This window comes from Neophocaena asiaeorientalis, unplaced genomic scaffold, assembly GCF_003031525.2.
Source record: "Neophocaena asiaeorientalis asiaeorientalis breed wild unplaced genomic scaffold, Neophocaena_asiaeorientalis_V1.1 scaffold216, whole genome shotgun sequence".
NCBI classification, from domain to species: Eukaryota; Metazoa; Chordata; class Mammalia; order Artiodactyla; family Phocoenidae; genus Neophocaena; species Neophocaena asiaeorientalis.
This window is the reverse complement of record NW_020175825.1, coordinates 674,990-697,368: the sequence shown is the minus strand read 5'-3', so window position 1 is coordinate 697,368 and position 22,379 is coordinate 674,990. Positions and strand designations below refer to the sequence as shown.

General features: G+C 32.5%; 1 protein-coding gene across 4 annotated transcripts in view; it reads right to left on the bottom strand.

Moving 5' to 3' along the window:
• The window catches only part of STRN3 (striatin 3), a 55,294-nt gene that overhangs the window by 20,941 nt on the left and 11,974 nt on the right, over positions 1-22,379 (bottom strand). For 2 of the 4 annotated variants that reach the window (XM_024732662.1, XM_024732663.1), the window contains exons 5-8: positions 17,898-18,027; positions 16,533-16,674; positions 11,205-11,315; positions 2,326-2,463 (exon numbers count right to left, since the gene is read on the bottom strand). In XM_024732662.1, coding sequence (XP_024588430.1) covers positions 2,326-2,463; positions 11,205-11,315; positions 16,533-16,674; positions 17,898-18,027 — 521 coding nt within the window. The remainder of the gene's footprint in view (positions 1-2,325; positions 2,464-11,204; positions 11,316-16,532; positions 16,675-17,897; positions 18,028-22,379) is intronic. The other 2 variants (XM_024732664.1, XM_024732665.1) reach the window with 2 other exon arrangements.

Below are 22,379 nucleotides of genomic sequence, written 5' to 3'. Positions count from 1 at the left end.
TATATCCATTTATATATAGCAAGCTATCCTGCTCACTCAGCATTTACTACATATACATCTCAGTGAAAAAAATCTTTTAAGCTGTATTTCTCCTTTCCACAATCACCCATTACTGTGGCATATAGCAATCATAATAAATACTCAATTTATCTGCCCTTGTTTCTTTACAGAGGGAATTAATTTCTATTCTATAAATTCATTTTATTAATGTTAACATAATTACCTATAGCACATGATTACATAAGCATAAAAATGTTATTAGCAATTCAAAGAAAAATTATTAAAAGGAGCAGTTTTTAATGATATAAATTATGATACCTTTTATTAGACAGCCTAAAAGATTTCATCAAGCAATTTAAGAAAACTATTATCATATTAGCATTTCCCTTTACGGAAATCTTAGGGTCCATAAAACGAGGTCTTACAACAAGGTCCTTTGTGTACTTTTTAAATTAATCCTCCTTTTTTATGGACACTAATGACCAAGGAAACCTGTAGCTCATATATCAAACTCTTCCTATCTCCTTCAATTTTATCAAATCTAAAGAACACAGCTCAGTAACTGATTCCATCCATGCCAGCGGCAACATGGTATACCTTAAGTCTTAACTAAAAATTGTCTGAAATGTTGTAACGTGTATAAGTTTCTCTCCTTGAAAACAGATATTTTTTTCTTTATACAATGAGGTATGACACGGCCTTCAATAGGAATGCATAAAGTTGGAGATGGCCACAGAAAATAAGAGATTATGAACTCTAATGTTCCCTTCTTAGCTCTAAGTCAAAGCTGAACTTGAATCTTTTTTAGTAACAAATTCTAATAATATTTACCCTTTAAAAAGTGTAATAAGGTTATGCTTATCTTCCCACCCCCTAGACCTTCCACTATTAATAGATCACTGAGTTACATCTTTTCTTTAAAAAGCACAATTAGACATAAACATACATACAAGTTCTAAATTGGTTTTTGTGTAGCATGAGTCTTGACTGTTTTTTGGTCATTGGTTTGAAACATTTAAAAGGGTCCCTAATTCCTGCTAATACGGCCTTGCCTTAAGCTGTAAAATCTGCAGTTTATGTACAGTGTTAACTACAAAAATTTTAGCAAGTTTTCCTATGCACTGTTTGGTAAACCATTACTAAATGCATAAAATGAAGAATAATGGAGCTGGTATATGCATTTTAGAAAATACTTCCTAAAGTAAAACAGGAAAATAGCTTAACAGTGGGAAAGAGATCTAGGAAAAATCAATAGACTTTTACTTTTCCTGTTGCTTTTCATGCTTTAATATGTTTTGTTTTGGTTTTATTATTTTAGTGATTTTCTTTATCCTTCCTCAAATATCCCTAGATTATGATGAGTGGTAAATGCATGCAGAGATGATTGACTGTAAAGGAAAAATGAAAAATTATTTAACTTTAAGGAAAATGTACTAGTAGAGAACCCTTAGAAGAGAATAAGATGTATTCAAAATTTTTTGACTGGGCTATCAAATTACCTTACAGAGCAAAAGCAGAAATATCAATGAAATTCAATCTATACCAAATTATTAGATAATGGACTATCCTTTATATATATGTATTATATATCACAATAAACCTTTGGTAAGAATTCAGTCTCATTACTTAGAATTATAACTATCTAGACCTAGATTTATCAATTACTCAAGTACATCTACATACCTTCAGCTAAAATCAATTATGGAAAAAAATGCCTAAATAGTATTTTCATTTCCTGTACATTTCTAATTTAGGGAAATTTTAGAAAATTCATTACAAGTAGTATATACCTGGCAACAGGTTAAAGAATAATGATGTTGCCTTATTCTAAAATGATTAAATCAGGCAACTGTTTTATATATATATACATACATATATAGAGAGAGAAATAATACATGTAAAGTTCCAAGCGCAATCTCTGGCACTTAGTTGTCTCCTAATCAGTGACAGTTATTATTAGTTACTAAATGTAAGCAATATGACAAAATGACTAAATAGTTCTTTTCCATATGTACTATTTCAAGTCTACTATTTCTCTGCTACTAGATCTGTAAGCTAAAGTCACAGTTCAGAAAGGTACTTTGAAATGATATATGAAACAACTCCACCTAACATCAAAAGCAAACAAAAAAATTATAAAGGCACAGAAGCCAAAAATTTCAAAATCCCTTAGGACAATTACACCAAGAGCTTGCCCAACACCTTCTCTGAAGATCATATAAACTGATCATTTTAAAATAGCAGCAAGTTTATAATATTAAGGAGATGTGATTTGGAATTAATGTCTTCTGCAATGTAAATAAACATGACAGCTAAATTTTGTACCTTCCTCTGCTCTTGCACCTTCATGATCAGTTCTAGTAGAGGCTGACCTAGACTGATTTATGAATCCTGAAGGGATGAGGGGCAGCTCATCATCTCCCAGATCAGCTATCATGTCGTAGAGTTTTGTCCTGTCGACCCCTGTAAATTAATGTCAGCAGCAGAGGTTCATGTAACAGCTACCGCTTGACTTGCTAGCAGCCTTAAAAACCTACTTACTAACAAAATAGGCTATTTTTAAGAAGTTCCAGTTATAAAAATCTCCAATAATCAAAGATGTCTTCAATTTTCCATACCAACCCCCCCAATAATTTAAATATTTAAGATATTCACTATTTCTGTGGAGATACATATATACATAAAATTGAGTCTTCTGTCACACAACCAAAGTTCTAAGCTCACAGACACAGAAGGTACCATTAAAACAAAAAATTTTGGTGTTTAAGTTACCATTTAACAGTGTAAAGAATAAAACATGAGTTTTTCCAACTTAATCCATTATTTTAAAACATTAACAAAGAAATTAGTGCAAATGATTTTTATGAGGGTGCAACAAACAATTAACTTTCCCTGTGTTTATGTGGATATTTTCCTGCCATATTCACACAAATATGTCATTAACAAATCAACTCCAATTTTCCTCAAAATGTTTTTTCACTTTTCCCAAATTTGAAAAACCTGATTTACCCATGAGCTCTCTTAGTTCCTCATCATAGTATAAAAAGTCAACATTGTCATAGGCCATAAGTTTAAGGAGAGAATTTCAGCTGTTGCATGGGTAATTCAGGCCCAAATATGCAAAACTCAGTAGCATCTACAGTACTGTGGGATCTCTTTAAAACTGTGAAATTTAGAAATGACAGGAGAATCATTTCTCTTATGTATTTTGAAAGAAAATACTTTTAAGAATGTCAGAAAAAATAATTTGAAAAGACAAAAGAAAATGCTTTATAGTCAATATAAAGTGAAAACAATTAAAATAGGCAAATCCAAGGCCACACTTTATGACCTTATTTACTAATGTCAACATTAATGGACTAATTAGACTACATAATTATTAAATTTCACTATGGCTATGAAAATATTAGTAATTCTATAGGAACTATCATTCATTTATGTATCCCTAACAGAATGCCAGATAGTGAGATTATAAGGCTTAACGGAAATAGGTGGAATCTTATACATTTATTAACTCTATTTCACAGTAATCCCTAGCTTCTTAGAAATGCTTGAGCAACTCCACTGTATGCAAAATGTCAAGTAGTCTGAATTTCCTAAAGTAATTATAATGGAGAAAACTCAGTTATTATCTGAGGATTTTCCCCGACAATGAAGTGACTGTAAACAAATTCTCTAATAAATGAAAAACTGCCAACTGGAAGTCTAACCATCAGTGAAATTCAACATGAAAGAAGATGAATGTTATCCTTTCTCACAAAATAGCTCTCCTTTATAACTTTCCCACTTATGAGTACCAACATCATTGACTTGATTTCTGTTCTTAAAATTCTGCAACCACATCTTTTTTCTTTCTTTCTTTCTTTCTTTTTAATTTATATTTTTGGCTGTGTTGGGTCTTCATTGCCGCTCGTGGGCTTTCTCTAGTTGTGGCGAGCAGGGGCTACTCTTCGTTGCAGTGTGCGAGCTTCTCATTGTGGTGGCTTCTCTTGATGCGGAGCATGGGCTCTAAGCAAGTGGGCTTCAGCAGTTGTGGCACGCGGGCTCAGTAATTGTGGCTCGCGGGCTCCATAGTGCAGGGAAGCCCTGCACCCATACCTTAAGAATTCCTTTTCAACTTATGAGGAGAGGGGGGAGATCTGTTTTTAAATAGAATCCTCCTTTAAAGTATTCTTCAGGGACTTCCCTGGTGGTACAGTGGTTAAGAATCCGCCTGCCGACACAGGGGACACAGGTTCGATCCCTGGTCCAGGAAGATCCCACATACTGCAGAGCAACTAAGCCTGCACGTCACAACTACTGAAGTCTGCGCACCCTAGAGCCCGCAAGCCACAACTACTGAGCCCACGCGTCGCAACTACTAAAACCCGTGCGCTCTAGAACCCGTGTGCCACAACTACTGAGCCTGTGTGCCTAGAGCCTGTGCTCCGCAGCAAGAGAAGCCACCGCAACGAGAAGCCCGTGCACTGCAACAAAGAGTAGCCCCTGCACTGCAACAAAGAGTAGCCCCTGCTCACCACAACTAGAGAAAGCCCACGCACAGCAACGAAGACCCAATGCAGTCAAAAGTAAATTTAAAAAATTAAAAATAAATAAAACATATTATAAAAAAATATTTTTCAGATTAATCTCTTTCTTGCTATTGACTTTATTCTAGTCAAAGCTTGCATTCTTATGAATTACTGCAGAAGGTTCCTAATTGGTTTTCCTCTCTCCCAGCTCCATTTGTCTTTAATCAAATTTGAATACTACAGCTAGATTAGTTTTCCAAAATTATCACATTTATCATATCATTCCTTACTCTGAAACCACAAACAGCACTTCAGCACTCTTTGAATCAAAGCTAACTAAAATCTTGTACTTAACCCTATATGTGCTTCATATGCGCTGATCCTATTTTCCTAACCAATCTCATCTTTCAGTGCTCCACAATACAAATCTCCCTAATTTTCAAATCAGAGCAGTTTCCCTATAGTATCAATATTCACCAAGGTTCTTTCTACCATATTTTGTCATATCTGTCCTTACCTATCCCTTAGAAAGGTGAGAATACTTCCTGCACATACTTCCATCTCCTCTGTGAGCCTTTGTTGATCTTTCTCTGCTCACTCTTATCATACTTATGTATACCATAAATTTGACTTTATTAGATATTACTTATAAATAATTTCATCATATGATAGCTAAATATAATTAAGACAAGAAAAAGTTTTATCATTACAGGTAAGTCATATCTTCCTGAACACATGGACTGGGAAATATGGAAGAAAAGGAAAGCAGGAGACAACATGAAAGTTAATTCATGTTCAAACTGAGGATCCCAAATTATATAATTATTACTTTTTTTGGCTTGCATACTATAGCCAAACATTAGTTTCTGTTTGGCACAGTGGCAAGTTTAGGAAAGATAGGAATGTCCCTACTTTAATTCTAGTTTCTCAAAAACTGCTAAAAGATGAAAGCAGATTTCTTAACCAGATGTAACAGTCCTATCTAGCACCTACTTTGTAGAACATCTTTCAACTAACTACATTTAATGCTCTTTCATTCTCTTTCTAAATCTATCCTGTATCCTAAATACAGTAATTGTAATGAAATGCAATTTCAAATAAAAAATTTGAAGTCTGATTATCAATAATGAGAAAATTGTAATCATATTAGTGTAATAGAATGCTACACATAATATTATAAAAATATTCAAGGGTATAATTGAAGACTCATTAGGTATTAATTAAACAAAAGTTGATTCTCAATTATTACTCTAATCTATAGAAGAAATACTCTTTCTAATTGTAACACCAAGAAAAACTGTCCTTTTACCACTATGAATAATAAAACAACCCATCTATCTTTTAACCACGACCATCAAGTCTATACAAATGCACAATCAAAAACAAAAAAAGCACAATCATCTAAACAGATTCTAGGAAAACGAAAAACAGTATGCCATGTGTAAGCCAAACTATGGACTGACAACTGCTGTTAGTGTTTTTATTTTTATTTTGTGTGTGTGTGTTAGTGTTTTTAAATTCACTCACAAACATACACACTCATGACATGAAATCTATCTTTCCATGACTCTATTAAGTAAAACAGTAAATTTTTTTTTTTTTTTTTTACTGAATCTACTGTTTTCCCTTTCTCAATCTACTGTTCTCCCTTTGTTAATCAGCCTTATATTCTGAAGTGAAACCAAATGTTTAGCAGGCAATCTGGAAAAGATAAGTTTATTTTTAGAATAAGGTTTAGTTACGTCATGTTTGCTTGACCTGTTGTATTTTCTATCATCTTAGTTAAAAGAAAGCTTTGACATGACAAATGTCATCTTAAAAAAAATGACATCATAATATTAAGGAAAAAATAGTTTAGCTGCAAAGTGATTCTGCAGTTTAAAAATGTGTCCTGACTGAAAGAGCATCAAAATACTTTCTCCCCCTTGTCAAAATACCTAAATTATTTTCTTGGGGGAGAAAAAAAAGAGAAAGAAACCTGAGTTGAAGAGTGGTCTGTTTTAGAAGTGTGAAATTGAAGCCAGAAATATAAAACAACTGCGTTTCTTAGCTGAAAATAATATCCCTTAACTATGAAACAACTGTTTGTCTTTGATTTGATGCAAGAGAATAGTGAACAGTTTTATGGACTCTCTCCAAAAGAGAAGGAGGTTAATCATCACAGTCATTTTATAGTATGTGCCAAGGTGCTTTTATAGGCTTACTGAAAGTTATTGCTACAAAATAATAATTTCACCTTAAATGTTCTAAAATGCCTAATATATAGATGATTGGACTTAAGTCACAATTTACAAAAATATTATATTCCCTCTTGACAGTCTGTCATCCTGAATCTGGAATAGCAAACGACAAATACTAATATGAAACTTTTTTAAAAAAAGGAAAACTAGAAAATGATCCAGGGATGCTCATTTATATGTGAATCTTTGAAACACAAATCTTTTGAAGAAAGGACACGAAATAATCTAATCTTCTTTATAAGCCTCAATTTTATAAGTATAAAACAGCATAGCAATAACAATAAGCAAGAATAAGACTATCTATTAAAGGAAAACATATTACAATCCACAATTTAAACTTTCCATGTTGAAAAACCAAAACAAATACCAAAGTCTTAAAAGATTTTTACCCTCCTCCTTCATATTCTAAATACAGGTTCTAAATTTCAGATGCTTTACCCTTACTTCAGTTGCTATACACAGTGTGATTTTTGTTATTGATTTACATGTTTTTACTGAGACATAAAATACTGCAAAAAAGGAGACCATAGAAAGCTAGAAAAATCCTATCAAACCAAGATTTTGACAAAAGATTAATTCAGAACCCCCCCTCACTCCCTTTCCCAATTATAGAAAGCTTAGAAATTATTTAAAGATTACAGAAAACAGAGTTTTAGATTAGATAATAGCATTATATCACTTAATTCCCTGATTTTCATCATTGTACTGTGGTCATATAGGAGAATGTGTTTGTGCTCAAGTAACATGCGCTAAGGTATCTAAGGAGCAACATGTCTACTACTTACTCAGTTTTCTGAACTGTTCAAAATAATAAAGGTACATATTTAAAGAGAGAAGGGATAAAGCAAATGTAGAAAATGTTAACATTTAAAGAAACTGTGAAAGTGCATGGAATTCTTTACCCTATTCTTGCAACTTTTCCTTAAGCCTGAAGTTATGTCAAAATAAAAAGTTACAAGGAAAAGGAAGCTTAACCCTTCTGAAGCTTAAGACCAAAATAACTGTATCAAGTCTCTTTAGTTTCATGGTGTTGACTCTTAGAAATACTAATAGAAAAAGTAAGAAAAAGAAAAAGAAAAAGAAAATTAATACTGAATTGTATCTACAGTCCAAGGCAAGGATGTCACTTTTATTTTCTTTTGCCTTAGGTGGGAAAAAAGAAGGGTGAAATGGAGTGAACAAACTGGAAGATAGATAAACATTAGCTTCCTGCCTCTTGATTTTAGAAGTCTTTCCATTTTTAATAGTCAAATCATGGTTGAGTCTTTACAAAGTTAAACAGTTGGCATTCTCACCACTTTTTTTCCCATTAAAAAAAAAAAGGCATTTAGATTGGATTATATCTGATTTCATACGGTAAAGTTAGCAAATAATTTTCTTCCCTTTAAGAAGCTGGAAAAAACTCTGTAGAAACTTAGTGCTATGATCCAACAGGTGTGATTCATTCACATTTTGGAATAAAGAAAAAAAAGAAAAGGCTGAAGTTTATGAATTATTCTAACTTATACAAAGCCACATCTGCAAAAATATCAGAAGAAAACCCAACAAAAATAGATAATAAGAATGCTAAGGAAATTCATGAATTATCTTTTCATGTAAAATTGTATCTTAGCATTAACATGATGTTCTACCTGGATTAAGACCTAAGTTTATTATCCATCAATTAAAAAAAAATTTATTTCCATGGCAGGGATTCAGAACCAACATTTTCAAGGTGAACTCTATATTAAAGAGCAAAAAGTTTTTATTTAACTAATTCACAAAGGAAGTATAAAGAGAAACATTAATTTATTATTTCCTAATTATTCACTCCTGAGACAGTGTTGGAAACCTCATCTTTATATCTACATACATGGGTAAACTTAAAAGCACTGGTGTTTATAAAAACAGTAAAAATGAGAAACAATCTGAAGGATTAACTAATGGAGGCTAGGTTAAATTCACAAAATGCAATACTATATAACCACTAAAATTATATTTAGATGACTATGAAAATTACGAAAAAATGAGTTAAAAACAATATGATATTCTTGTCGGAAATTGTTAAAGGAGGTTTATGTATAAAGACATTTAGAAAAAGTTGGAAGAATATATGCCAAATATTAATATCCGAGTTGTAGGACTGAAGGTGATTTTTACTTCTTTGTGTCTCTACATACTACTTGTATTGTTTGAATCATAAGCATGTTCTATTTTTATGGCTATATAAAGTTAGTTTTTTTTTTTTTTTTGAGAAAACAGATACAAAATCAAAATTAAAGGGGACTGGTTGAATAACACAGTACACATTTTGGTAATAAAATCGTATTGAGACATGAGAACCTCAGGGCATGGCCGTGAGGTCTCCAGATCCTGATTTAATCACAGTAGTTCCCTTTCACCCATTTCACATATTAGGTTCTGCAATATTCTGCTTGACAACAGGGTAGCTTGGTATAAAGAAACTGGAAAACGTTATACAGTGGAATATTTATTGACATGAAATGGTATAACTGTTAGCTAAGTAGGCAAATAACAAAACTGCATATTATGATCCTACTAAAGAAAATTAATTAAATTAAAATTTTATGGGGATTTTAGACTTTAGTTTCAGTTCATCTGTTTCTAATAGTTCTTAATTAAACAGGTATTTTTTTCAATAAAAAACATTTTTTGGAAAAATGTAAAACCTACAACTAAAAAACCTTAAGTTGACTTATATCTTCTTTCTAAACCTCAAAAAGGTACAGGCATATCTTGCATATATTGAGGGTTCAGTTCCAGACCACTGCAATAAAGCAAATATCACAATAAAGCGAGTCACATGAATTTTCTGGTTTCCTGGTGCATATAAAAGTTATGTGTACACTATACTGTACTGTATTAAGTGTGCACAGAATTATGTCTCTAAAAAATGTACATACTTTAATTTAAAATACTCTTGCTAAAAAAAAATACAGGGTTGCCACAAATCTTCAATTTGTTAAAAAGAAAAAAAAATGTGTATAGATCTAAACACATTCTATCAGGGAAAAAATGGGGTATCTATATTTTAAATTAAAAGCAATACTACCTAGCATTTTCTAAAGAAATCTTCAGCAGGTAAGTCAGTTTATGAATAACATACAGAAAATAAGTAATCTAATATTCAAATAAACTATTTCTTAAAAAAAAAAAAAGATCTAAACCCTAAAATTCTAATGTCATTGTGTCTATATTAAAATGGCCAATCATGCAAAAGTACTTTTGTACTCAACATGCATTAATTATATAGGTAAGTGATGTTAGAGCTGAACACAGTCCCTGCCCAGCATTAAACATTTTTAAATATGGTAAGCAGTTCAACATAAAATATGAAACTTCTTAGAGAACAGTTTATCTTTTTATTCACATGCAATAACATAAATAAGCATAAGGTTATAAGAGCGCACAACACGTAAAATCCCCCAAATTCCTTATTTACCTCCACAATAAATTAAACCATTCAAAAACTGCTTCACTGAAGAAAACTTACACCCTTTTCCACTGCAACTGCCATCTCATAAATTAATATATTTGTCACCAAAGAAAGGAATATGAAAGAATGCCTACATGGTTTTTGCCATTGAAGTCTACTGTTTTCTCCTACACACAGTCAAAAAATTTAGACTGGCAGGATTCAATGGCCAGTTCAAAATAAAGTTCCCCAAAACTAAACTTCAGTTTCTCCATTTAATACTCATAGGTCTGAAGATGATTTTCATGCGACTGTTCTTAAGCTTGATTCACAAAATGGAAATGAATTACTTCTTTGAGATGTGCTGTAGCTAAATTTATACTTTTATAATACATTCATTGGTCAGGATATTAACAGTGAAAAATACACTGAGGTACCCAAAGACACTCAGCCATTGACCAAACAAACCCTACTGCCACCACTACCCTCTCCTCTGGCCTTACTCCATCAGAGTAGCCAAGAAAATACTACCTAGGAGAGCTTTTTTTTTTTGCTACTGTTGTTGTTTGTGGTTGGATTAAGGCTAGAAAGCACAAACTATGGAAAGGGCTTTCCTATTCACTGTATTTTAGAATTCTGAAACTAAGAAATGTAACCTGGACATGAGCTGGTTATAGCAGTAATACCCTATGTATCAACATAGAAATTTATACTTTCTTCCTTTTGAACAGATTTCTATTATTTTTCATCACAAGGCCAATATTCCTTACAGTTTGGTAAACTTTTTAAAGCTTAAAATACAGACAAAAACCCTGAAATTCTTCCTTCATCCTTATCCACATATTTAAAATGATTTCCCACTTGATCAATAACATAACCTAAATTACATTCAAATAAATTTCAATTATACAACAGACAAAGTTTAAAGTTAGTTGCCCCCTTTATAAAACAAAAAGAAGTAGACAAAAAAATCAGAACTGAAGAATTTTTTTTTCTCAAAGATTGGTATACAAAAATTATAATAGAATCTGCACTTACTCTTTACCCCTTTCTTCCCCTTTCGTTCCTTCTTGTACTGTTCCTTCAGTTTACTTATTAGTCCCTGGTCTACATCCCAAACCTCAGTAGTTGGGGAGAGGTCATCTTTATCTACATGCAGCATATTATTAAAAGAAAAAAAATCAGCAGTTGGCAATGCAAGCTGTTGGCAGTAAACTGTTATAGCTTTATATAATCATAATAAAAATGTACTAATAGCATATATTCAAAGTACTTTAAAGGTGCAGTCTCAGTTTTGGTATTCACAACTCAAACTCTAAAAGCTCATCTAGTAAGTTTCTAAACATTTAATACCACTAACAAAAGTTAAATGGTGCTTCATTTCTATGAATCACAAATTTGAAGGTTATTATTCTTTCAATAACTGATATTCTTACAATGGACTGACATTAGAAATCTAATGTTATACAAAAATAGATCACTGCATCTTTATAAAAATGTTAATAAAAAATTATTCAGCCAGCATCATAAAAGCAAATGAATGAATTACATGCGAACTACTCATAAAAGTGCAAGCTAGAAAGGTCAGTGCCATTTTATTGATGAAAATATTCATGCACCTTCTGTCACATTGATTCTGCATGCACAAAATAACTGTACTAATGGAGAGGCATTCTAGTCCAATATAATACATACATATATTCCAAACTACAATGTTTCGAATAATCCATACAAAGCATTCAGAGAATCCCACCTCTGCCCCCACCCCACCCAAACAGTTCAACATCTCATTACCTTCTTCCATTGGTCTACAACTAAGATTAGCAAAAAAAAAACAAAAAAACAAAACTCAAATTCCACTGAAGAACTTTTTAAGAGTTGATACTTTTAGGGTAAGATAAAAGCAGTGAAAAGTATGGAGAAGTGAAAACATACATTGCTGTAAATCTGCTAAGGGTGATACTTTAGCTATTTTAGCTGAATAAACAAATCTGTATTTGTTTTAAGTAAATACTTGTGCCTAGAATAAATTTACCCTATAGTAAACTAAAGGAAAAACAGCATTAAAAAGAAGCAGAATAAAAATATGTCTATTTGAATTATTTTAGGCATTAAAGGCTTTTCCATCCTTTAAGTTTTAAACTTACTGTTTAAGTTGAAAGCTGTTATTAGGAAGTTTAACATTTTGTTAAAGAACAACTAAGAGCTTATTTAACCCTGTTATTAAATAAAAATTATACCAAAACACATAGGCTAAGTCAATCAAGAAGACTGACATAAGAGGAAGATTTTAGAGAAAACATACTTTAAAAATTTTTGTTAACTCATTATATTCTGGCTTACAAGCCTTATAAACTCCCTAGGACTCACTGATTGCATCTATACAGTGGACATAAAAAAAGCCTTTTTTCCTTATAGATAGTTGTATGTAAGTAAACATAAAAAATTCTCATATTTAAATGGTACACAGGGAAATTCCCTGGCAGTCCATTGGTTAGGATTTGGTGCTTTCACTGCCAGGGCCCGGGTTCAATCCCTGGTTGAAGAACCACGATCCCGCAAGCCAAAGGTACACAGAAATTCAATTTACTGTACCTTGAGCTTTTCCTACTATAATTGTCATCACTTTCTCCCTTATGGTACTATGATCTTAGGTAGTCAGTATGTAAAAAGCTAAATCCACAAATTTGCTAACTCGAATTACCTGAAACTAGGTTGTTCAAGCCTGAAATTTACACGATTATTTGTCAAATCTGCAAACTGTAATACTGTTTGTAATACAGCTGTAATAATGATTTAAATAGAAAATCCACTTTTCATGTACTCTAATCATGAAAACAATGCTATATCAGGAATCCGTTCTGTCACTTTATCAAATACTCTAAGAAAAAATGTGATCTAAAGAATCGCTTGTACTCAATAAAGCTTACAATTCTTACTTTTAAAAGTGACAAATGGACACATTTTGAGCAAACTTTGTTAAACCTCATAGAAACAACAACAAAAAATTTAAGTGGTATATACTTTACACTGGAAGTTAGATAAAACAGTAAAATTTAATATGCTTTTTAAAAGACCTTTGTAGAAAAATAAATCTGCGAATAGCTCTAACTGGAGTAGCAAAGGGTAGTGAAGTGAAAAAGCAAAGGGAATAAAAAAGGATAAGCATAAGAAAAATACAAATACTACTTGCAAGGTAAATTCAAATCTAGAAAACAAAGGTAAACTTAAGGCAGTGCAAAGAAAAGGTTGGTGAATGCATATGTGCACAAACATCCTGAAACTTGCCTGGTAGGTAACAGCTGATTTGATATTACTTATAAGAAATAGTTAAGAGCAAAATGGAAGAAGCAGCATAATCTTCTACATATTAATTGTTTTTAAAAAATCTAGGGGGAAAAAAAAATACCAAGAAATGAGGTTGAATCAGTTGCAGGAACTTTCTTGTTTAAAAGAAAACACAAATATGCACCAAAAAAATGACCCCTGACAACTCAAAACCACAAAGGCCTAAAATTTTGTTATGGTGATTCTAACTACCAAAGCAAAGGAATTATACAAATTTACTTAATATAGCATAAATTGGTAACTAACTTTATGCAAATATTCAGTACTTTATTCATTATATTTAAATACAAACATTTGGTATTTTGTAGTCCTATATATTCTACAGACTACAGTTTCAAAGTGTAGGAGACAATAACTAAACAACTTTAAAATGCCTAGTCTCCATGAGAGAAATACCGAAATTAGAAATGCTCACAATATTTCTGATTATGCCAAGAAGTAAAAACTACTAAAATTAAACCCAGACAACCTAATGTAGATGACAGAAGAAGAAAAAGATTTAAAAGCTTTCTAAAAGCAGTGGTTTCATAGGATAAAAGGATTCAAAATTAGGTACCCGAGTAGACTGCTAGTATACAAAATAAAAAATAACATAGATTATCCAATGTGGGTGAATACTGGGATGTTTCATTATGACAGACTATTTACTTTAAAAAACAACAACAACTGTGTCCTTTACCCAGTAATTTATCTGAAAAGCATCACCTTCCCATTTGTAAGTAAATTCAAATTTTAAGTAAATGAATTAAATAAATATAAAGGGGTATTTGTATATCCAGCCTCTTTGTTTTGAAAAAAACTGAGTATGACACCTGTTGAGTAAAAATGATAAATTCAAAATCACTGCATAGATCCTTTGATAATTTTCATTTCTTAAGGAAAGAAACTACTTGAACCATTTTGTTCTTAACAGAGTCCTTTCCTTCTCAAGAACTTAAAATGCCTTAAAGGTGTTTTAGACTTGTCCAGAAGGAAGAGACTTTGTTGGTTACTTCCAATTACACAAGAAGGTTCAGGTCACTCTCAAATATTAACAGTAAAGGTAAATAAAGTATCGACACTTGTCATTCACACTAATTAGGTCCTCTCTTGAAACTCTGCTCTACAGCCAGAAGTCTCTGGACAGAAAGACAATCAACTGCACATAATATAGTACTTTGATTATAGAAATAATGCCATTTTATACAAATTACATTCCTGAAATTTTTATGTATTCTTCTGATGGACAGTTAAACTTCCAGCAATTTTAGGTGAAGAAAATAGGAATGGATATGTGCCAAGATTTAGCTATACAGATGTTTGAAAACTGCTTTTGATCGTTTTTTTCTTTAATAAAAATAATCTAAATGTACAACAGTACAGCAGAGTTAAAGAAATAGTGGAACATATTCCATCAAGAATACTATGCAGTTATTGAAAATGATGTTGCAGAAGAATAATATATTAAGTGGAAACTGTGGTTTATATATCAGCACGCAGCAAAACCCTTGTTAAATAAAGATACAAATATTAACCATGATTCTCTCTATATAGCAGTGTTACAGGTGATTTTTAATTTTCTTCTTCACATGTATCTGTGGGTTCTAAACCTCCTAAAAAACACAGGAATTATAAAATAATTATGTAGTTATACAATTTAAATATATTTATATAATTATTTTAAAATCCAGAAAAAAATAAACAGTATTTTAGAAACTTTCGGAAAAAAATAAGGTATTTCCAACTTTGAATGGATTGCACAGAGAAGTTAGAAGAAAACATACTTTTACTTTTCTGGAGCAAGGTTAATTCTTGTTCTTGAGCAAAGCTAATTCTTAAGAAGGGAAAATTTCTATAACATAGCTATTTTCAAATAGTAAGTACAAAAATGTATATTCGAAGTCTAGAAAGTAATTGTGGAATTTTTTAATACTTTCAATTAGTATGTCTCCTCTTTCCCTTTAGAAGACAGAAGTAAAGATCTGAAAACAATGCTTGAGAATCATAAACAATGAGAAAGCTGATAACAAAATTCAGATCTTTTAAGTACTCAATTTGTATCAGGATAGTCAATAAACATTACCTCTTAGGTCTTGTCTCTCCTGCTGTTAGCAATATTCAGCTTCAACATATAAGTGAGGCATTTTAAAAAACTCCAAGTGTGTTTCCTTATTACCAAAGTAGTTTATAAAAATCTAGTGATAATTCCCCTTGCTAGTAACTAAGCAACTTTGGTATTCATGTGAAATACGCATTAAGGCACTTAGTAACCTTCTCCAATAAAGCTCTGTAAACACAATTTGAGTTCTCCCTACCAGGTAACGTGTTGATATTAAATGATGATTAAATGAACATTTTTAATAGGAATAACATACTGGACCTCAGCTATTATCTTAAAATACTTTGTACACTTTTATTTTACTTTCTAATGGGTTTTTAAACCCTGTATAAATAGAACTGTTTTATCCCTTTTAGTTATGGCTGGATTATTATTAGCAGTAGGTATCACTTCCAAAGGCTAGGCTCTAATGCATTTGTACACTGAATATTACAGGTAATGAAGTTTAATACTTCAATAAATCTTGCTCAATATAGAGCTATAATTCAAGATTAGTAGCTTTATTACTTCCTAGCAATAAATCAGATAATACCATACAGGAATACTGAAAAGAGTTATCTTCTTGAAACCCAGGTTCATTACCAAATTAAATCATAGGAATGTTTAAAACTACATACATGCTTTAAAAAAAATCTGCTAAGAAGAAAGGAATTGGATCTCTAAATTGACTAAATATTTCAACTTTAAATCGACAAATTTCAAAAAATCAAAATCCACCAAAAGCCATATATTAAAGTTTAGTCACCAAATCTAAATAAATTGGTGCAAAATACTCTGAAATTATTCAATACCACTCTCCTCTTTGCTCTCAGTTTAACTGCCACCATACATTCAGATATACACATTCCACATATTATATTTAATAAAATACAACTTTAAGGGCTAGATGACTTCCCACCCCCATTTCTTTATCACCTTACCCCATTCTGTGCCATCCCCTGAACTCCGTGCTTCTCCAGCTCCTTCACCGTCCTCAGCAGACACTAAAAAATCAAATTCTTTCAGTGCTTCCTCAGTATCAGGATCATCGGTTAGGTCAGCAGCTAAACCTTCATTACCTATCTGTAAATGGAACATAAGCCAAGAATTACCTTTATGCTAAGTTGTGAAGGAGTCCTTTATGTTTTTACACAATTATCTTTACATTTGCACTCCCATTTTTAGATTAGATACAAAATTTTAGATTTTCCACATAGTTCACCAATCCCAAATTATACCCTAGATAAATGGTTGTCAACAGTGCTGTGTGAACACTGTTATAAAATGTGATGCAAGCAATGTGGTAATAAGAATGGTTAAAATCTTAATCTTCAAGTATGATGATTCTTACAAAGAACTTCTCTAATTACAATAGATTCACAGGTACCAAAAGACCCATGCACTAACTTACATTCTAACATGTTGTGTTGAATTGACCTCATTCACTGAGAACTGCACAGGCAGTCCGTAACATATAAGGATATGGCATAGTTAATAAGGACATTAATGCAAGTCAACAGCTGTGGTATTTATAGTAGTGCTTCCCAGAACAAAAAAATAGGGAAGGATCAAAATCTCTATTCACCTATGCTCCACATATGAGTGTGTTATACACATGAAATTTGGCAGAAAGGTTGAAAACTGCTTTTATAGACTGGAAGCTTCTGAGAAACACTGGCATTTTTCCCATATTACTGTAAAATCTCAAAGAACCACAACAGAACCCATCAACTTTTTTTTTTTAAAAACATACTTGAAATACTGTACACTATTATGACAATTCACACATATTTCACTTAATCTACTTTTGCTCTTATAGCTAACCCGCATCAACACTAAAATACATAAACCTGTTTCTTAGGTTATGAGCAAAAGCAAATTTTTATTAATCCTTAACAAACAATAAGTGTTGACACGTACATTTACAATTCTTAGTTTACTCCCTCACCCAGGGTGGGAGTACCACCCCACTTCAGTTACAATTTACCACTTGTTTACTGTACAGGAAGAGAGAGACTTCAGCAGTGATTCTTAATTGTGACAGGAGTGGAAAGGATGTAACTTTTTAAAAAAAGTTTCAAATCACTGGACTAGTCCTATAAAAACAGACCCTTTCTTGCCATTTATAATACAGCAAATAATTTGTACTATGTGTAGGTAATTCAATAAGAACTGACTATATAAAACTTCCAAGTGACATAATAAATGATCACTCCCAATGTAACAAAAGACATCTTGAAGTTTTCTATTCCAAATACATGACTACATACATTTTAGCTAATAAGAATAGAAAATTGAATTCTTACTTTGTGTTTATTTATCCGATGTTTGTCTTTTCCTTCTGGGATGCCTTCAATCATGTCATTTTCCTCTTCTTCGTCGCTGTCATCAGCATTTTCTAAGAAATTGAATGTCTCAAGAACGTCACCAGAAGGCCTGTAAGAGAGGAAAAATGATGAACCAAAATATTCCAATGATTAATTCTAATATTTCTTTCTGTCTCCTATTTTAAAATAGTACTTGAAGGTAGTAGAGAGATTCAAATGAAAACTTACTTATAATGTATTATCTAAATATTCTACACAAAAATGTTTGAAAGATCATTTATGTTCTACAGTTAAAGTATCTATCAATAAAAGCAGTTGTTAAGTTTCTACAATGAAAATACTTTAAGTAATTGCTGCATCAAAATAAAAACCCTACAGTATTAGGCACTCAAGTGTACTATTATTTCTCAAAATAAAGCCATTATGAGCAAGCAACTTAAACTCAGCATTTCTTATAGCTCTACAACCTCTTACAGCTTGGTGCAAATGTTTACGACTAAAACTGAACTTTATCGGGATGCTCAGATTTAAAGTTATGGTAAATCAGATATAGAACATTCCAATCCATTTTACAGATTTCCTTACCTAGAAAACAGGATTATTAAAATACTAAAGAAATACTTTCAGGACTTAACCTGGTGGTCCAGCGGTTAAGACTCGGTGGTCCCAATGCAGGGGGCCCGGGTTTGATCCCTGGCCAGGAAACTATTAGATCCCGCATGCCACAACTAACAGCTTGCGTGCCACAAGTAAAAGATTCCACATGCCACAACTAAGACCCGGCGCAGCCAAATAAATAAATAAATACTTAAGGGGGAAAAAGAAAAACTACTTAAAAAAAAAAAACTTTGAAGTGTTTCAGAACCACTCATATAATAGGTAACAGTGATAATCTATTTTTATCTACTTACGAAGTCATTTTAAAACTATAATCTGAATTCCTCCTCTATGTACAAAAAAGGTTTTCAAATAGTTGTTTAAATGTCTAAAAACAGAGGCTGCAACAGAACGGTGAAAGCTTCAGCTGAACACAGACTCTCACAATTAAAGTCTCAACTCTTCCACTGACTTAGCTGCCTGAATTTGGTCAAGTCACTTAAACCTTTCGGCCTCAACTTCTTTACCTGTAAACTGGGGGGGTTAAACTAGATGACCTCAAATATCCTTACTAATACGAACAGTACATGGTAACAAAAAGAATAATAGTCTAAAAGTTAGGGTTTTTTCCCTCCCTGATTGGTTCTTAGTCCAAATTAAGGATATAATACAATTCAGACTATTTTTTTAAACATCTTTATTGATAATTGCTTTACAATGGTGTGTTAGTTTCTGCTTTATAACAAAGTGAATCAGCTATACATATACATATATCCCCATATCTCCTCCCTCTTGCATCTCCCTCCCACCCTCCCTATCCCACCCCTCTAGGTGGTCACAAAGCACCGAGCTGATCTCCCTGTGCTATGCAGCTGCTTCCCACTAGCTATCTATTTTACATTTGGTAGTGTATATATATATGTCCATGCCACTCTCACTTCATCCCAGACATAGGGTTTTAATAGGTCTATTATACTCTGCCTAATCCAGCACATGGTTCAAGGACCTGTATCAACACTGAATGTAGAAAGAGATGTGTTTTTCAAGTGCAAATTAGTAAGAACAAACAAAAAACTACCACAATAACAAAACACATACTTTTCAGTTCAACATTAGTAATACGTCTCGCTATCTGGGGATTAAATGAAAGGCAAAGAAAATATTTGACAAAATTGGCACTTCAATGACAGAAAAATAAAAAATTTAAGACATGAGAGTTTTGTTTTGAACTTTGATAAAGTATTATTGTTCCTTGGATAGAAGTTCCTGTCTCTAAAGTGAGAACTCACGTTTCAGGTTTTAAAAACTGTATTTCATCACAACAATACACGTACAAGGTTTAAAAGTCAAACAGCACAATCAATAAAAGAAAGAACAGATGAATCAGACTTCCCCAAATTAAAAACTTTTGCTCTTTGAAAGACACTATAGAGAATTTAAAGAAAAGTCTACAGATTGGGACAAAATATTTGCAAGTCACACATTTAATGAACGACTATATAAAGAACACTTAAATCTCAACAATAACAAATAAAACGATGAAAAAATGGGGAAATTATTCAAACAGATCCTGTATCAAAAGATATGTGGATGGCATACACAGATGCTCAACATTAGTCTTTAGCAAAATGGAAATTAAAGCAACCATGGACTGTGAAGGGTCTGAGACTTTGCCCTACTTGCAAGCTACCATGCCATTTCTCTTGAGATGTTTTCTTTTTAGCATTCACGATGATGGTCTTTGTATGGATTTTTTAAAATTAACTTTATAGTGTGACTGGGCGAAATCCTTTCAATGTGGAAACAAACATCCTTGGAAACACATTCTATAAATATATTCCAGAATTTTTTAAAATTACTCTTAAAAAATTTTTTTCAACACCAGTTTACCTGTTCTCTCTTTTTGAAACTCCTATTCAGATGTTGTCCCTCTTGGACTGATCTTTAGATTTTCCTCTCTGAAATTCCCCTTTTCTCTTTTCTGGGAGAGTCTTTTATCTCCCAAGTCTTACATGAAAATTATTTAAATCACACTTTTAAATTTCTATTAGGTCTTTTCTGATCTCTTACTGAACCTTATACAATAACATATTACTGTTTTATAGATGTATTATCTTCTCTCAGTCCTCTCAGAAGAGTAACTATAGTTTTGAAAGTCTTCTGCTCCCTCTTTTCTCTGAGTTCCTTTTTTATGTTTGGTTCCTTTGGTCTCCAATTTTCATATTAAAGTCTTTCCTTAACTGTTAATATTTAACAGTGAGGCACAGAAAAACTAATTGGATATATTGTGTACATGGGTGAGGCTTGTCAAAGTAGCTAGCTTCACTTCTGTATAACAACAGGGCAGAATCCCAGCCATTTCACTGGCAGATCCCAACTGTCAGATCATAAGGTCTTCTCTATTAATGTGATCATATTCCTGCCTGAAAGGGATTTAAGACCAGCTGCCAACATACCTGAAGCCAAGTAGAAGGAAACAGGGAATCTCACCGCTCAGCTAGAGATTTTCAGATAATCCTCCTGTTTTCAGTATAGTAGCCCACCCTACAGTTGCTTGTTTTCTTAAGAAATCAGAAATCACTGGAATTCACCAGAAAATATACCACCATTCTTTGGGATAGGGGAGGGGTGTTCAAGCGGCTACACAGGATTAAAGAGGGGGTTTAAGATTCTAACTGCCTCTTACATAAACTTGAAACTAATTCTCTATTAATAACCCCCTCTAAACCTGACTCCAGATGTACCTGATACCTCTAACTCCTTAGCTTTTGGAACTTTACTGGCATTTTGGGACTTGAATTGGCTTGTTCCTTTTCTTCTTTCCAGCTTCCAAAATTATTAAGTTCTCCCTATCTAATGGACAGTATATCCTCTCATTCTTTCTATATATTCAATTTTTTGTCCTTATGTGTCAATCAGTGTGTCTTAAAATGTCTTTAACTGATATTTTAACAGAGGTTCCAGAAGGCACACAAGTAAATCTGCCTTTAATCCACATGCTTAAGTGGACATCTACATCTATGGAATTTTATAATAATTTTTTTCTTTGCCAACTATTTCCTATCTTTTCTCATTCAATAAAAAGCAATCAACAGAATTTTTAAAATTATATATCCAGATGAAGGGAAAACAGAATGAAGAGTAAGGTTCGTAAGTAAAAGGGTAAAAAAGAGTCAGTGTTTTCTAGAGATAAGGGAAACCCACAAATATGGCAAGATTCCAAACAGTCAGAGTAAAAAGAAAGAGAGCAACTACTGGAGGTTCAAAGGTAAATCAGACCAATCACTAAGAAGCAGCACAGCTTTTCAGTTACAAGACCTATGAGAACTCTCTCCCCCAATGAATCCTTATAAGGTGGAGGCTGTGTGATATGATACACTATACACCCACAACATCCCCCTACAATAAACCAAAGAATAAACCAAGAAAGACAACAGTGACATTTACTCAGTAGAATCTAGTAAATATTACTCTTGATTGGGTCACATTTCAACTGGATAAGCAATATTTCATCACAGCTAACACTTATTATGTACCAAGCATTGTTCCAAATGCCTTACATTAATTCATTTCTTCTTCACATCAACCCTATCATTACCATTTTACAAATGAGGAAACTGAGGCACAGGAAGGTAAAGTACCCTGCCCAAAGTCACAGCTAGTAAGCAGCAAAGTCCAGATTCAAACCCAGTCTGTCTTCAGAGTTCCCATTCTAAACCATTAAGCATACTGTCTCTAATAATATGATCTACAATTTACCATTCTTCTACTGTTGAACATGTAGACTGCTTCAAATTTTTTATTGTTATAAATGAGAATACGATAAACATCTTTTTGTTGACACCTCTATCAACATGTTAGGTC